Below are 12,272 nucleotides of genomic sequence, written 5' to 3'. Positions count from 1 at the left end.
ACCCTTGCTCAATATTGCGGCAGGCGCCCCTGGAGTCCATAATAATGACTCGGGACTCTGGATCTGCGGCGGCCAGTGCAATGGCGATCTCTTCCGCAAATGTAATGTTTGGGGCACGGAAAGTAAGGCCCTGAACTGTAGTGTTTTGGTGGATGACGGCCGCCGTGTACCAACCCCCATGGTGTGGGCCGGCCGCATCCACATAGAAGACACCTGGCTTATGGCCATATTGTTGAGAAATAGCCTCCGCCCGCGCGAGACGGCGACCATCATGGGTGTCTGCAGTCATGTTCTTCGGAAGGGGTCGCACCTGGAGTGCAAGGCGCCAGACTTCAGGGATGCGGACCCGTTCTTCTGTATGTGTTGCGTAGGATATGTGTAAGCGGGTCAGAAGGCGGCTCCCCGCAGGTGTTTTGCTTAGGCGCAAGTATTGATTGTTAAGATGAGCTTCTCGTAACTCCCCAAAGGTGTTGGTCATCCCCAGACCGAGGAGACGCTTGTTGGACGTCGTTATGGGGAGGTCGAGCGCTCTTTTATAAATCTTGCGGAGAATTACTTCTAAGGCATTCTCATCGCATTTGCGTAGGTGGAGGTAGGGAGCCGAATATAAAATCCGGCTGGTCACGAATGCATTGGCCAGCTGCAGGGCATCTTTGCATCGTAGTCCCCCCCTTTTATTGGACACCCGGCGGAGCATCCGACCCACCTGGTCCCCCACCTTACGTAGCTTGTTTAGGGTAGTGTCTATCTTGCGCCTATGATGAATGAAAAGCCCCAGTACACGGATCTCCTCCTGTTCAGGTATCGGTCCGCTAAGTAGGGAAAGGGCAATTTTGGTTGTGCGCTTTGAGTTGGGGCGTATGTGCACAAATTCAGATTTGCTCGGGGAGCATTCAAGACCACAGCGACGAGCGTATTCGTCCACAATAGCTGCCGCTTGTTGCAGGTTGGTCTTGATGTCTCCAACCGATTGTTGTGTTGCCCAGAGGGTGATGTCGTCCGCATACAGAGCGTGCTGCACACCCGCGACCTCTGCCAGCTGGGTAGGGAGCTTCATCATGGCCAGATTAAATAGTAATGGCGAGAGGACAGCTCCCTGTGGGGTCCCTCGTGTGCCAAGTTGATATGGGCCATATTCTGCGTCTTGCAGCAGGATATAGGATTGCCGATCTGTAAGGAATTGTTTGATATAATTGAAAGTATTGCGCCCACAGTCTGTTTGCGACAAGTGGGATAGGATGATCTCGTGGGTCACATTGTCGAAAGCCCCCCGCAGGTCAAGTGCGACGACTACTTTATCATTGCTGGGGTGCTCGACGGGGTCGAGAATCTCCTTGTGAAGTTGCAACAGGACATCTTGTGCGGACCGGTGTGGGCGGAAACCGTACATGGTGTCTGCGAAAATGTTTTGCTGTTCCAGGAAAGCCGACAATCTGTCGCGGACCATAGTCTCCATCAGCTTCCCCACACACGAAGTGATGGAGATGGGCCGGAGGTTGTCGGTATTAATGGCTTTACCTGGCTTGGGAATGAAAGTTGCTAGTGCCGTTTTCCAATCTATGGCGAGTGGTGTGCCTCCATTCCAGATAGTGTTGAAGTAATCGAGGAGAGTTTCGTAGGCGGGATCTGGGAGGTCGACAATAAGCTTTACCGTCACCTTGTCCCGGCCTGGTGCTGTACCTCGCTTCATTTTAGCCAGGGCCGCTTTTAGGTCATGGAGCTGGAACGGTTGATCCAAATCCGCGTTCTCGGAACCTGCATACGAGTACGCCTGACCACGGGGATCCTGGTGTATACTCAAATATTTGTCGCGGAGCGCATCGGCCAGTTTGGCCGTGTCTCCAGTGAAGTTATGTATAGCCCTTTGAAGCTGTTTTTGTGTCTCAGTACGGGTTTGTGCCGAATCAATAAGGGCGCGGAAGAGGCGCCACGTACTTCGACTCGACATTTGGCGAGCTGCAGTGTTGCATCGGTGCACCCAATAGACGATATGCGAAATGCACAGCGCCATCTCTTGCGCGCCTGAGAACTACGTCCGCCATGATTGCTCGGTAAAGGGAAGCGAAAACACAGCCCGATACACTGGGCAAACACGAGCGTGTACGGGCGTCCTCACTTCATCCGAATAGTGAAATGCCTATGCACTGTTGTGTTCCTCTGTGCACGCAACGAGGATACCTCGATGCTCATGGCAACAAGGTATGTATCACATTTAAGTCGTTTTTTGTGTATATTACTGCGAGCACTCACGGAAGTGTTGCGGGGTATCGTCATATGAGCGGAGCGTAGCAACCCCCTTTCTAGCTTTTCTTTTCTGCCCTCAGTTTTCACTTCGCCAGTGATTCCTTTTCAAATTAGGCTGCAGAATTAAAGCTTTGCTGTATGTGCAGAAGGAGCCGTAATTGTTTTTAAGTTTAAATTGTAGCCGTGCGCACAACGCTTCAGCTTCGCTCGAGCTTTGGTGTGTCCTCGAACCGTGGTGTGCGCGCTAGTGAATTGCTTTTTATTATCAATTTATTTTGTTGCAAACCATATTGCTTTAGTATTTTTAGAAGAAGTTCGCTAAGTGCCGCGATAGCACAATCGTTACCATGCGCACATGATTGCATCCGCAGCGCTGCGAAGTGCATTGCATGGCTTTCGGCTGCTGGGCTCAAGTACGCGGGGCGCGGTATCTCGGCCTCAGCGCAGCATTTCCACGGCGCAAAAAAAAGACCGCGGGCTATGCGTGTTGAAGAATCTCATGTCGTAAACTAAATCAGAACGCTCGGCTTCTCAGCTAATTCATAGAGCTTCGTCGCGCTTACTTGGGTTCCCGGGAAAAACTGTAATGAGGGTCATTCGATCGTGATCAGTCGTGACCAAAAAGAATAAACAAAAACTGAAAAATGATGAAGGGTATAATGGAAATTAAACAAAACTTTGGGAGCTCCGTGTGCAATTAATGTTCTGCATGCATGCATGATCCCACGTACATGAAATATTGCACTGCAGTTAGAAATCAGTGCTACAGTTTTTTTTTTTTTCACAGCCATTCCTGGCCAATATGAGTTATTGGTGGTGTCCCCACTAAGCGCCTTGGCAGTGTAAATTGAGAAAAAGGGCAGTCACTATAAGATATTTGCACTTTCACACTGCTGTTTGCTTATGTGTGCACTCAAAATTCACGAATAGAAAATTTGTTGGGTGCAGTCAAGATTTCGTTCCCATACTCCATAAGCAATAAGTAATGTGCATGGATCGCATTTAGCTCATTTTCACCTTGTCCACTGTCTGGATAGCGAGTTTCCATACTAATAAGGCCTAAACGCATTGAAAAGGTTTTGGCCCATAGAAAAGTTGTCCACGATTCGAGTTGTCCATTGCTGCAGCAGATGACATGAAGAAAGCTGATTTATTTAACTTTTCATTGATTAACACAATTTGTAGTAGAATTCGCGCAAAAAAAATATTGCCTTTTTGTCATCTTTTTCAGATTTCTTACCATAAATTCCCACGGGATACAACTGTGTTCAAGAAGTGGATAATAGCCATTAAGCGTGATGAAGGACCATACTTCAAAGTTACGAAGCACACAGCAGTGTGCTCAAAGCACTTCAAGCCATCCGACTTTATTCCTGCTGTAGCAAGTGGCCTCAACTTGCTCAGAGATGAAGCTGTGCCCTCTTTGTTCGACTTTGGAAGACGACAAAAGTTTCGGAAGCCACCAAAGCAGCGGGCTACGCATCTGCACGCAAGGCCTGAGCAGCCTCAAGCCTGCACAGCAGCTGCTGTAGGGTTTTCTTCAGAAACTGAAAGCGAAGAGCAAGATATGTCACAACATGCATCTGAAACAACCTCTTCAGACGATACACCTGTTCAACAGGATTCCTTCCTAAAGGCAGAACTAGAACGCCTTAAATGTTTAGTTGACCAGCAATGTGCTCAGTTAGCTACTCTCACCTGCACATGTGACACTCTCAAGAAAGAGCTCTACAGATTGCAAAAGAATAATGACTGCATCACTGCTCTTCTAGAAGAGGAAAAAGAAAAGACTGCAAGATTCTGCATAGAGCGTTTCAAGCACAATGATGAAAGCTTTCTAGCATATACAGGACTTCCAAATTATGAACATTTCACAGCATTGATGGAGTTTTTGGACCCTGGTGAGGATGGTTGTAATGTGTTGCGGGCTGAGGGTATAGGTAGTGAAAAAGCAACTTTTGGTCGAAAGAGAAAGCTATCAACAGAAAATGAGCTGTTTTTGGTGCTTGTAAGGCTTCGTCTTGGCCTTTTTGAGCATGATCTAGCCCACAGGTTCTCCATTGCACAGTGTACAGTGTCCCGAATATGCACATCATGGCTCAACTTCATGTACACTAAACTGTCTACATTGCCACTGTGGGCCCCGAGAGATGTTGTAGATTCAACCATGCCTCAAGCATTTCTTGAACAGTACAAAACAACTAGGGTAATTCTGGATGCCACTGAAATCAGGTGTGAAGTTCCATCTTCACTTGCTCTCCAGTCAAGTTCGTATTCAGTCTACAAATCTTCAAACACATTTAAGGGCCTCATAGGAATTTCACCGAATGGCTTGGTTAGCTTTGTTTCAGAGCTCTTCACAGGCTCAATTTCAGATAGAGAGGCTGTCATTCGAAGTGGTTTCATTGACCTTAGCTTTGATTCAAATGATACGGTCATGGCAGACAAAGGGTTCTTGATTGAAGACCTCCTTAAGAACATAAATGTGCAGCTGAACAGCCCGCCATTTCTTTGCAAGAATAAGCTTTCAGAAAAAGCAGTGACAGAAACAAAGGAGATTGACTCTTTGAGGATACATGTGGAACGAAGAATAAGGAGAATCAAGTCATTTCACATTTTCGATCGGCCCATTCCACTCACACTGGCTCCCGTAATTAATCAGATTTGGACTGTATGTACAATCCTAACGAATTTTCAGAGTCCTCTAAGGAGTGCTGCAGCCAGTGACAGCACAGTCATCAATAATGATAGCGACTGAAAACCGCATTTATTCACATCATGGATGCGGTCGCATAGGAACATATCATTTTTTTGGCTGTCAAAAAAAATCACAGATTCTTTCCCCTCGCATAATTCTTCTGATGCCCTGTCTGCTGGTTATAGTGAATCCTAGCTAGTGCCTTTTTTTTTAATGCCAAAACAAGTACACAAATGCATGGTGTGCCTTCTGCTCAATGTAAAGACTACTATATCTCTTCCAGCAGCCAAAAAGAATGTTATTGCGAAGGATGCAACAAGCAGAAGAAACCACGTCAGGCCAGCTGTTCGGTCTGTCATATTAAGGATGTAGGAACTTGTTGGGGTTCGGCCTCATGCTGAGTGCTTAGAATATTGTTAAAATGAAGTCTAGTTCTCTCACACAGCATCATGAGTCACTCCATGAGTTATATATGCAGGCTTAAGAAAAAGTTGACTAATCTCTCTCATGAAAGCCATGCTGAGGAGTGTATCTTTTTTTTACTACTGAAGATTCATACTGGAGGCATTATTTATTCCATTCACTTTATGCAGTCACTTTCATGTGCAACCTGAAAACACCAGGTGGCAATACGAAGCAAAAATGTCGCACCTCGAATTTTTTCCGATGTTTGGGGAAAAAAGGGCATCTTTTATTGTGTGAGTAAATACGGCATGTTGCATCAAGAATTACTACTTCAGCATTTGCATTAAATACTTGAAAGCAGGATGTGGATAAGTTTCAATTTCCTGCTGTGCGTGCTTGCTTGCCATCACACATGGAGTGCCGATGTGGGCTGGGAAATTTCTATGTATCTATGTATGTATCTTGTTCTTCCAAGCTTGTATTAGGCAAAGAATTTTTTTGTGCAGGGAAAGAATGGCAGCCTACTAGTCTGTTGTTTGCAGTGACCTCTGTTGTATGTTCACGCATCTGTAGTTACCGCCTTTCTGGTCATAATTCTGGTCATAATTTGAAGTGCTGAGTGAGACGTTTTGGATTGCCTTCATAGTGTTGCAAGTCCTTTATGTGTTGTTCGACAAGTTCAAGTTACTTGACAATAAGTTCAAGTACTGTCATGTGCCCATGGCCAGGCATATGGACACGTGCTGCCATATTTTGTAAAATTATGGTCATTCTGGAGTGCAGTGGAGATGAAAGTTGGTGTCGTTATTAAAAAAAGAAATGAGTTTTACATTCTGCATGCAGCGTTGGTTTGTCTCATGTCTAACGTGTTTCGTGACCGTGAGGAAAATGTTGCCGTATTTTACTTTTCCAAAAGAAAATTCAAGCAAGCACTACCTCCACTGGCAGATAATTTTTATTTTTGAACAAGTGGCAAAAGCAGACAACCATAGCTGCATAACCAATACCAACAGGAACATTGCTTAAGACTTTGCAAAAACACACATGAAGTGGTATATATTTGTACATATCATGCTGTGAAGTTCCACATATGTTCACGGTTCAAACAAACAAACTCTTTGCTTCTTGAGCACACTCTTATTGCCTTTTTACAAGAGTGAGCTAATGCCGAGCTTTTGCCTGCTTTTTGCAATAGCTATTGCAACCACCATGGCAAGCTATATGAATGGGCCCTGCAAACTGACGTATTGCCAAAACAGAAAATAAAATTGCTACGGTCAGCAACATGTACTTAAAACAAAATGAGCTTGGCACCAACTGCCATTAAGAAAGCGACGTATCATACCTATAGGCATTCTGCTTATACTGCATCAATGCAACAAAATATTGTCCACATTTGCATGGTGAATATTTTTTTCTGCTACATAACTCTGGCTGAAACGGTACATCTGGTCATCATAATTAACGCATGCCTACTATAGCCGCGGTTTCTCAGTGGTTATGGTGCTCGGCTGCTGACCCGAAAGACTTGGGTTCAACCGGCTGCGGCGGTTGACTTTCTTTGGAGGCGGAACTCTAGAGGCCCGTGTACTGTGCGATGTCAGTGCACGTTAAAGAACCCCAGGTGGTCGACATTTCTGGAGCCCTCCACTACGGCGTCTCTCATAGCCTGAGTCGCTTTGGGACGTTAAACCCCTTAAACCAACCAACCAGCATAATGGCTCTGTGCAGGACAACTAGCTGTGTAATGTTGCTGATGAATCTGTTCAAAACAAATATAAATAATACGCACTCATAAATGCACACTGCATAAACGCAACAAATTCAAAGCAAAAAGTTGTGAAGTTATTCTTCTTGTACTAAAAAATGCAGACAACAGATTTACGGCCTAAAAGATGGTAGTGTTATCAACAGGCCTCATCCATTTAGGCAGTGGTTCATCACATGGCTAAACTGTAGTGGCTGAGGTCTGCTGTTTGGCAAAGTAAGGCAGTGCAGTTGTGAAAAAGAAGTTGTCCAAGGTCGCCTTAACATTTTCCCACTCCTCCTTATTGAAACGAATCCGCTCGACTGCTATCCAGTTCTCAGAATAAGTTACAAAATCAGCCCACAGACACCCTGTCAGGGCCATCTGTCCTAGCACCTGATAATAATATTCATCGTCCCTTTTGAGACGTGGGACTTCATTCTCTAACGTAAGAAAGAAGCTCTTGGTGGCCACAACACTAGCATCACTGTCTTTCAGAGAATAGGGACACTTTATCTCTAAGACACCGTAACTCATTTCTTCCGGGTCAAACACAAGTCTGTCGGGACTGGCACCCAACCATGGCGTGCTCGGGTCAATGATGAGGCCACAGTGCTGCAGCAGCACATTGTGTCCCATACTTTTCATAACCATTGCATACCGTTCTGATGCAACTGACTCATTTTTCATGCCATACTGAATCGCACGCACTCTTGAAAGGTCCTTTGGTTGGAAAAGATTTTGTAGACCCTTCTCGGTCCATTCTTTTCGCTTCACTACTTTGCCAAATGAGGAAGCTGTCAGTCGGTGTTTCCGGGCAGAGTGCCATTCCTTGCTGAGTGACTGTTGCCTTGTGTTGGCCTCCATTTGCCGTGCTTCTTCAGCAGATAACTGGAGCTCCTGAGATAAAAGAAACATTTGAAGAATTTTTTGCACGACTCAGCTGTCAATCCGTCCTGTTCACATTGTTAGCACCCTGCATTCTCTGGAAACTTCAACAGGTCTTGTAATTTCTTCTGGCTTTGCACTGCTACAAAGTGCCAACTGTAGCCAACACTGCCTCTAATGAATGTATCAAACATCATCAGCCTAACTATGCTCACTGCGGGACAAAAGCCTCTCCCGTAAACCCTGCTGTCTTGGCTTGAATGAATTCAGCACCTGCCAAAGCATTTCTTACACTAAACTCCTGCATTTTAGGTCAACGTGCAATATACTGAGTGTTTTTACATCCAAGCATCACCACTTTGTCACAACTATAGTTCAAGAACATGACTGCATAACGCAAATGCTGCCGTAAAACACTTTTGGAGCCACTTGAACTCTTGCTCGGCATTCCTGACAACAGGCTTTTATTCATCATCTTCTCATTAATGCACAATACTAATACCGACACATGTGTATAGCCGTGCACTAGGTATGTTACCATTACGCTAGCTGTTACCTTTCCTGTTTCTCAAGTACCTTTCAAGGGGGAGATGCGTCTTTCTGGACAGCGTATCCTCCTAGCTCTTACCCTTCTTTTAGTAAATTACCTCTGGCTTCATTTTTTCAGCAGTTGCATAGACATGTCACAGATGTTCCTCGCGAAGTCACATTCCCATTTCGCAGCTGCTTTACTTTCACCCCTGAAGGATATGCTTTAGAACTTTGCTGCATTACTGGACGGCTATTACCGGGCATGCACACTGACATAAGGTGTATTATAGGCAGCAATGAGAACTTTTGAATTTTAAGTGATGGTTACCCGTAAACCTCACAAAATATTGGAAGAATTAAAAAGCAAAATTAGCCATTCATAAACTTACTGTCAGTATATGGTGCTCTTCAGGAGTGAACGCATCACACAATGTGTCCTCAGAAGCACCAGCAAAAAGTAGTAGTTTGGGGACAGGACAAATGGCACCTCCTCCTGGAGTTATCGTGTTGGATACCCATGTTTTGAACCCATGGCACTTCTTGGCTTGCTGGTATGTCATCGGTGAGCCATGTGGTGCTGCACCCATCTTGGTCTCTTTCAAAGGTGTCTTCACTGCGAGGAGAACAGCTGCAAAAGGGCTGTTGGAGAGACTTCCCAGCTTGCTTCCCAGGCCTTGTATTGCTGCCACCTGCTCAGCTTCCTCTTTAATCTTTCGACGTGCATCAAAGATACGTGCTGGCACTGGCAGGGACAGGCCACCCTCACGTGGGCTCCGCCAGTCTACGTCTAAAACACTGGCTGGTTTAATGCCCTGTTGTCTTGGGCGTCTCCATCGTTGTGGAAGTTCAGTACAAGCAAGTTGTGGTGGAGCCTCTGTGAAGCCCTGCTCTTTTAAAAGAATCAGAAGACGTAAAGCTCCCAATATATGGCTGCAAGCTCCACTGCTTCCTGCAGGACATTCGCAAGCAGTGTCAGCAGGCACTTCACTTCCGCTTTGAAATGTAAGGAAAACATTGTAGGCTTGACCAGCTTTTTTCTGGCTCCGGAAGCAAGTGCACCGTACATAGGTGAGGCCAAGGCTGCAAGGATAACAAAAAGGCATTGCCGTAAAAGTGTACCCAAAATTAATATTAAAGTGACTGGAGGTTTTGCTCTGTGCATATGATTACTAACTAAATCAAAAAACGAGGAATCGCCAGCTAAATCTTTGGCAACATTGAGAAAGCACCTTTAACTAGCTTTTTGGAAGCATTTTTTGAAATACATTTAGCAGTGACTTATTCTGCGATTGGCCAACTACATACAGCATGGGCCACTCAGTTCAAGGGGCTTGTTTCAACTTCAACGAAATCTCCGAAAGCTTCGCGAGCATATCAAAATAATGACGTCAAGATCCTGCATCATTATGATAATGTTTGCACTGCATCGGCACCTGAAGAATATCAAACATATCATGCTGAAAGTTATCTGGGCATATATCTAAGTGATAAGAGCTTCAGCGGTCTATCAGCTATTTTACGCTACAGTCATGCCTGCGGAAATGTTTATGCTTACCCAGAATCGCAGCCATTGGTCCTGAGGGATGACGGCAAGCAGTATGCCTCGACTGCAAAGCAGTACGATTTCTTTTCTTGCCGGGCCGACGGCAGCTTGTTGTCACAGAACGATTTCAGCGTTTCTTCAGAAATTAAAGGCACCACTTTCAGGTCCTTCGTCCACGCAGGATGGTCGCAATTTGGGAAGCGACGAAGCTGGTCCATTGTGAACCGCACAGTGCCGATTACCTTTACTGTGCACGCAGGAGCGCGAGAACTTTGCTCGTCGGAGCGCGGGAACTTTGCGCGCCGGAGCGCGGGAACTTTGCACGCATGCGCAATGCGCCTTTTTAAAGAATACACAGGCATTCCAAGGCAAAAATTTTGTGTAGTCTAATGTGGGCTATGACCACTTTATTCTTTCTGACTACCGTTTTTTTTATGCGATGAGACTGATTGTGCTCCTGTCGCTATTTTGAAGCCATAGCTAACAGGTTTCGCTCGTGCCTATAGCATTTATTGGCGTAAATGCCATGCACGCGTAGCAGACGACGAGCCGACGACGAGCCGACGACGCGCAGCAGACGACGCACGATCAAGCAGACGACGCGAGAGCTGGACCGCGCCAGAAGTAACCCCACCGAAAACACGCTTAGTTGCTCGAGTCACTGTCACATATCTCTGACAGCATACAAATTCACGCGCTGCCTTGCTCATCTGGTAACTTTGGCGACCTCTGTATGTGTAAGAAAGCGTAAGAAGCGCAGTCTGCAAGCTCTCCCTGCATCACCTCGACCGAGCAAAGATGGCGGCATGTGCATTGTTGCCAGACTCCTTAGCAGTTTCGCATATCGTCTATTGGAGTCGGCGAGTTGGGCCGCGTATTGTGCCGCCTGTTGGGTGATATCCGCGATGGGAATTTTGAGTTTCCGATTGTGTTTTTGACGACGCCAGCGGCGGACTAGGCTGTGTCGTACCTCCCAGAGGTGGAGGAGGTGGTTATCCACCGCCGGGCTCGCCTCTGAGAGTTGAACATTTTGTTCGACTGATTTCAACTGGGATACTAGGTATTGGGACCACGTTGAGTATCCTTGGTCCATTATCGATTGAGGATTGGTGTAGCTGCTCCTAAATTTTGCCCAGTCGGGTAGTTTTGCATTGGCCTGTGGTCTTGTGAGTGGCTTGGTATGGATTGTAGTGGTAATTATCCAGTGGTCGCTGCCGAGGGATTCCTCGGTGTTCCTCCAATCTGCATAGCGAATATTTTTCGTAAAGGTGAGGTCCGGACACGTATCGCGTGTAACGTAGTTACCTATACGAGTGGGTTGTGCGGGATCCGTGTGAAGAGTAAGGCCCAGTGTGGAAACAAGCTCCGCCAACTTGCGTCCGCGTTTATCTTCACGTGTGTACCCCCATAAGGTGCTGGGAGCATTAAAGTCCCCAACGATTATGAGGGGATCACGATTCGCGACCTTCAAAGCTCGGCTGAAGACATCTGCGAATGTAACATTTGGTAGCTTTGGGGGACAGTAAATGTTGAGTATGTGCAATGGGGGGTCCTGTTTGCGTAGAGGTAGGATCGTCACCATTACATAGAAGAAATTAACGCTAAGATCGAGGTCAACCTGGGAGGCCGTGTAATTTTTATGTACGCAGAGGCAGCTCTGCGCATCCTGCTGGTACACCGTGTAACTGGCAAGGGTGGCGCCATTTCTTGCTCCTGAAGGGCCACCACAGCAGGTAATTCTGGGAAAGTTGTAAGGAAAAGGCGTAGATCGGCTCGCTTTGTGCGTGCCTTGAATCCGCGACAGTTCCACTGTACAATTTGAATAGGGATCGAATTGCTTCGCGGATGCTTCCTATATCTAGGGGCGCCCGCCATGATCAAGGGTAGAGTTGTGAGTTAGGAGAGAGGAGGCTTGAGAGCCAGTGGCTCCAAAGAGAGGAGCGTTCTCTATACTGATGATGATGATGTCCTCGGGCTGAATGGGGATGGCACAGGGGACCTCTTCTTCTTCTCCGGCGATTCGACGTCTAGACGCTTTGAGCTGCCGGCCTGCGAAGGTTTTGAGCGGGCCAGCGCGCTTGGGAGCGCGGGTGAGTTGAGCGAACTGAGCGGTTATGTGGTTTGGGATAGATGCCGCAAGGTGGCTAATTTTGTTGAGTGCCGCCGTACGTGCGGCATTGATTTGCGTTTCCAATGCGGATATTCTGTTGTTAACT

The 12,272-nt window shown here is 46.5% G+C and overlaps 2 protein-coding genes across 2 annotated transcripts; one reads left to right on the top strand and one right to left on the bottom strand.

Moving 5' to 3' along the window:
* Positions 1–2,074: 2,074 nt before the first annotated feature.
* Positions 2,075–6,183, top strand: LOC149362776 (uncharacterized). The gene is made up of 2 exons (XM_089573207.1): positions 2,075–2,199; positions 3,476–6,183. Exons 1-2 carry the CDS (start codon positions 2,134–2,136, stop codon positions 5,000–5,002), a joined length of 1,593 nt encoding a protein of 530 aa, XP_089429333.1. The 5' UTR covers positions 2,075–2,133; the 3' UTR covers positions 5,003–6,183.
* Positions 6,184–7,001: 818 nt separating this feature from the next.
* On the bottom strand, positions 7,002–11,841 carry LOC149362775 (uncharacterized). Its single transcript, XM_089573208.1, has 3 exons — positions 10,069–11,841; positions 8,903–9,593; positions 7,002–7,994 (listed from the first exon to the last, which is right to left on the bottom strand). Exons 1-3 carry the CDS (start codon positions 10,416–10,418, stop codon positions 7,296–7,298), a joined length of 1,740 nt encoding a protein of 579 aa, XP_089429334.1. The 5' UTR covers positions 10,419–11,841; the 3' UTR covers positions 7,002–7,295.
* Positions 11,842–12,272: the final 431 nt, after the last annotated feature.

The sequence above is a fragment of the Amblyomma mixtum genome, chromosome 2 (assembly GCF_055824585.1).
Source record: "Amblyomma mixtum isolate Tamu chromosome 2, ASM5582458v1, whole genome shotgun sequence".
Lineage (NCBI taxonomy): Eukaryota > Metazoa > Arthropoda > Arachnida > Ixodida > Ixodidae > Amblyomma > Amblyomma mixtum.
Note: the sequence above shows the minus strand (reverse complement) of the source record. Positions and strands in the feature narration are given on the sequence as shown.

Excerpts from the sequence above, each read along its gene's own strand:
- LOC149362775 (XM_089573208.1), bottom strand. The coding sequence starts at position 10,418 with ATGCCTGTGTATTCTTTAAAAAGGCGCATTGCGCATGCGTGCAAAGTT. Across the intron at positions 9,594-10,068 it reads ACCAATGGCTGCGATTCTGG|CCTTGGCCTCACCTATGTAC; the intron begins GTAAGCATAAAC and ends TTATCCTTGCAG. Across the intron at positions 7,995-8,902 it reads AAGAGCACCATATACTGACA|GAGCTCCAGTTATCTGCTGA; the intron begins GTAAGTTTATGA and ends CTTTTATCTCAG.
- LOC149362776 (XM_089573207.1), top strand. The coding sequence starts at position 2,134 with ATGCCTATGCACTGTTGTGTTCCTCTGTGCACGCAACGAGGATACCTC. Across the intron at positions 2,200-3,475 it reads TCGATGCTCATGGCAACAAG|ATTTCTTACCATAAATTCCC; the intron begins GTATGTATCACA and ends CATCTTTTTCAG.